The 4581-nt window shown below is 38.8% G+C and overlaps 1 protein-coding gene across 1 annotated transcript in view; it reads right to left on the reverse strand.

The window, feature by feature from the left end:
• Positions 1-1584: 1584 nt before the first annotated feature.
• The window catches only part of LOC140948821 (angiopoietin-1 receptor-like), a 40454-nt gene continuing 37457 nt past the window's right edge, over positions 1585-4581 (reverse strand). Inside the window, exons 13-16 of the mRNA XM_073398096.1 lie at positions 4147-4358; positions 3647-3687; positions 2899-2995; positions 1585-2531 (exon numbers count right to left, since the gene is read on the reverse strand). Coding sequence (XP_073254197.1) covers positions 2297-2531; positions 2899-2995; positions 3647-3687; positions 4147-4358 — 585 coding nt within the window. The 3' untranslated portion in view covers positions 1585-2296. The remainder of the gene's footprint in view (positions 2532-2898; positions 2996-3646; positions 3688-4146; positions 4359-4581) is intronic.

Raw genomic sequence — 4581 nt, forward strand, 5'->3', positions numbered from 1 at the left:
CACTTTATATGTGAAATAACAAGATCTTAATTTCGACGCGCTGCTCAACTGGCAACCAATGAAGCTCCATAACTACTGGCGATATATGTGATCATGCTTCCTAGACAATGTAACTAGCCTAGCGGCAGAGTTCAACACGTATTGCACGCGCTGGATCTTATACTTAGCAAGGCCATACAAGAGTGCGTTAGTTATCTAACTTAATATAATGTGTTCTGACTTGTAACTGGCTCTTACCATAGAACGTAACCTGCTCCATATAAGCCCTGGGCTTCTTAAAGACTGATTTAGACGGTACGAGTTTTGTCTACGACTATCGCGGGGGCGCGACTAACATACGTCATGACTTTCGACCACCCACACGCGCACAATTTTCACTTGCCACATCCACCGCTGTGTCGCACGAATATCGTTGGTCTAATTTACTCGACACGATCGTTAAGTCATGACGCATGCTGGTCGCGCACGATAGTCTTCGTAAGCAAAAATCGTATCGTCTAAATCGGCCTTCAGGTGGTTCAAGAGGGCTTATAAACGGATGGGTTCACTCCGAGAGAGTTCATAAATGGAATCGTAAAAACGCCTCGAAAATAAGCTGAAGCCGTGCTGACCAAAATATGAATTTATTTATTGTGAACTGGTTTTCATAATAAAGCTTCAAAACTCTAAATCGAATTTACCTCAATACAACTTGAGGGGGGCGAGGGGGCTTAAATACCCTTGGGGAGGGGGGGGGGGGGCGTTTTTCTGAATCGGATTTCATTTTTGTTTACAGAACTTGAGAAGCTTATAAGAGGGTGTGTAGGAGAGGCCCGTTTTAGTGGCACTGATATTGGACGTATTTGTCGTAGCCTATCGATCCATCAAAGTCACAGACACACGGATGACGTTACGATCAAATGTTATTATCCAGCATGGAGCGTTGTTTTGAAACGTTTGCGAAATTATTATTGCTAGTAAAGGGGTTGTTTACAGGTCAGAGAAAGGAGAAATAGAGACGAAAAGTGTCTTGACCACTTGAAAACACCCTAACTTAAACGAATGTGCAAAACAGCTGTCCATGTAAACGCTTCGACGGACTCTCAGTTTCGAAAAAAATAAAAAGCGACTTTTCTACTACTTAGGTAAGGGTAAGTGGAAGTCTTTGAAACAGTTCAGGGTAAGCTTTATGTCTAAAAAGACGATAAAGAAGAAGGGGGAAAGAGGGAAAAATGCCTTTATTGGCACAAATTCTCGAACAGTCAAGTGAAACGGAGGTAAGCCTGTTGTTTGTCTTTCCTGCTTTTGTATAAAACAAATAAGTTCCATCAGGAGGTTCCATGCATGTTGTCGTGTGTCTCTTCAGCAGGTAAGAAAACCATTAACACACACGAGCGTGCCTCGTGTGCCAATTTTTTTGTTCTTACCACATCTGACATCATACTTGATCTATATCAAAATTAATAGTCTATAGTATGTTGTTGGATGGCTAAGAATATTTTCTTGTGTAGAAGAACGTTTCCCCGGCTTTAAAGAATTTGATTCAGAACTTTTATACACAACTTAAAAGACTTCAGAGACATATTCAGTTGGTTAAGACTGCTTTTATTTCTTAGTTTTAAGTTTTGTCGTTCCACACATTTAAGGTTAACTTTGCCAGGCTATTCACGAGATAAAATTTGAGTTGAAGCTAAATAAATAATAGTGCAATAATTGCAAGTAAAGGACAGGCGTTTCATAGCTTCCCATTACAAGTAATAATACATAACTCTAAAGATTCTATTTTATATTGAACTTATACTAATAAATCCAAAATTAGACTTATGACCTCAAACCAAATGGATTCCGCAACACCGGATAAAGATGGATATAGAACTGGTCTTCACATTTCACCCAAGTGTGGACCAAATGGATTCACGATCGATCCATTGTTGGTTATTTTAAAAACGCAAAATCTGTTTTAGGATTGACGATGTTCACATTTGGATTTTAAGCAAATTCTTCTCTTGTACAAACTATGGTCATTTAAATTCAAACAATCAGGGGTACTTTCTATGATGCGTTTCTAAATCTTTTTAATTCTACTACACTCTTTGGGGTATTTCGTTCAAAGCAAAAAGCTGCTATAGATTTGTACGCTTAAATCGACCATAAGTCCTAAACCTACATGATCTAGAACGGCTTTAACCGCGAGCAATCTACTTTTGTAAGGGACGACTCTTAAATTAGACTATGTTTTTAACCAAACCAACTGACGTAATGTTATGAACTGGAAAGTTTTTTCCTCAGACCGCAGCCTTAAGTTGGTAGTTCTACTCTAAACGGCGATTGAAATCAAAGAAACAGCTCTGTGCATGCCGAGCCCGCTGTCGCCGCCTATTTCGCTCGTTTTGGGCTCTTGCACTTGATAGTACGCTTTAGTCTCGTCCAACTGTTTCAGGTCAAGGTATTCTACTTGCTCAGTCATGGTTCCTTCCAGCCTTCCAACCAGCTCCTGAAAACTTGGTCGTTCATCCGGGTTCTGTTTCCAGCACTCCATCATAAAAGCGTAACTAACGGATAACAAAAACACATTTTTTAACCCTCAGATGAACAAGGATGGGATGGATACTAAACCCATAGTGTTTATTTATTTTTTTAGGTTTTTGTTTAAAGCCCGTTTTTACACAATTGGGTGGCAATCCGTTCTATTTAGCAAACCTGATACCCGTTTCTAGCCAATTTTTCTTTTTCCCGAAATTTGGACAAGCGGGAGTGAACTGAGAGAGGGTTACAAGGACCTTTTCTGATGAAATCTATTTTGTTAGGTTCTTGGTCAGGTGGGAAGATTATTCCGTCATAAACGGAAAAATATTTTGAATGAATAATATTTTTTGTTACTAGTTAATAATATGATGCCTGGGAATTCTCATGGCTTACAAGTTGTCCGAGCACAGGTCAGGTTTTTCCAATCGTTGCCCCGTTCTGAGGAGACTCATGACCTCAGCGTTGTTAAGCAGTGGGTAGGGTGAACCTCCTGCAATAAAATTGAAAAGGGTCTCTCGATTATGATTGTGCTTTTAACACTAATTCCGAGTCTCGAGTAATTTTTTTTTTTTTTAATGAATAAGCAGAGATCCAAGGACTAAACTGATTATTAGATACTGATAGAGACTATTCTGCCGCTTTAATGGACGATTACGATGCTTACCTTCTTAGGCTTGCAAAAGTTACAGAACTTTCATCTTGAAAGGTCACTAAATTTAACTGAAAGTTTATGAATAATGAAGGAACCTGTTCAGTTTCCTTACCAGCCCCTTTCAGGTAGAATTTCTTCAAAACACTCGCCAGTTCTTCTACGGTTGTAGTTTATTGGCCCAATACGCTTTTTTATCGTTGCACGATTGAACTCAACCATCCTGGCCTGGGTTACAGGACAATTGATGAATTACGTTCAATGCGAAAAAGCTGTACTGACCATTTTCTTGTTTGATTATACACTTGTTAAGCTAGACGGAGCATAAGTAGCCTGAAGGTACTGAGAGGCTCTAGTAGTTGGGGAGAGCAAAGGAGGGTATAAAGCACGAGGAGAATGGGGAAAGACGCACCGCTCGGTCCCCAACCCCTCCCTCCCTTTCTAAAGAAAAAGCTACGCAGGCGAAAAAGTAAGTAGAAGTTGGAATTTTACCTAAAGTTGCAATTTCCCACATAACGATTCCATATGACCACCTAAAATAAAAAAAACAAAAACAAAAGATAAAACAAAAGAACATAAATAAGCCTAAAATGTTGCCTTCTGCGCATAAAAATTAGAGCATGAAAAACGCTTCCTAAGACTAGTGAGTATTGCTGCTGTATATGGTTTAGGACAAATCATGGCCTACGTTTAATGACAATAGTTTTATTTTGTTTAAATTTTGTCTAGAGGGAATGAAATCGAATGAAACCATAAAGTGTTGATCTTGACAAATTTTATAATGAGAGAAATGTTTTGTAACATTTTCTTTTGAAAAGTAACCATTACGGGGGAAACAATTCTTAAGACGCCTAAATTATGTTTATACCATATACACATAAAAAGCCTTAAGCAGCGACGAACACTCAAATTAACGAAATTTTAAGGTTTCTTGAACACGTAAAATCGGTGTTATCGGCTCGGCTGTATTATATGTCAAAAATAGCACATACACGTCGCTTTTGGAGGTGAAGATCTGTTTATAAATCGCCTCTGGTGCCATCCACTTGATGGGCAGTTTCCTCTGCTTCTTAACTTCATACAGCTCATGATACATTTCTCGCATCAAACCAAAGTCTCCAATCTTTAGTTTTTTCCCGTGTCCGACAAGGATGTTTCTTGCAGCTAGATCCCTGTGAACTAAGCCCTTCTCAGAGAGGTAGCTCTTAAAAGTGTAAAGACAGTTAAGTGAATGAGATAAGAAATTAACGTATAAGTTTTGCTTTACACCTTTTGCTGTTCATTACGAGAAAATACGCATTAATTTGAGTGAAACGGCGACAAACATGGAGAAGATACATTCATTAGCGCGAAAAAGCGAACATTTGCGCATAAATCAGATTGAATAACGATTTTTGCATTTAAATCAACATTCAACAACATTTTTG

This window comes from Porites lutea, chromosome 9 (genome assembly GCF_958299795.1).
Source record: "Porites lutea chromosome 9, jaPorLute2.1, whole genome shotgun sequence".
Taxonomy (NCBI): domain Eukaryota; kingdom Metazoa; phylum Cnidaria; class Anthozoa; order Scleractinia; family Poritidae; genus Porites; species Porites lutea.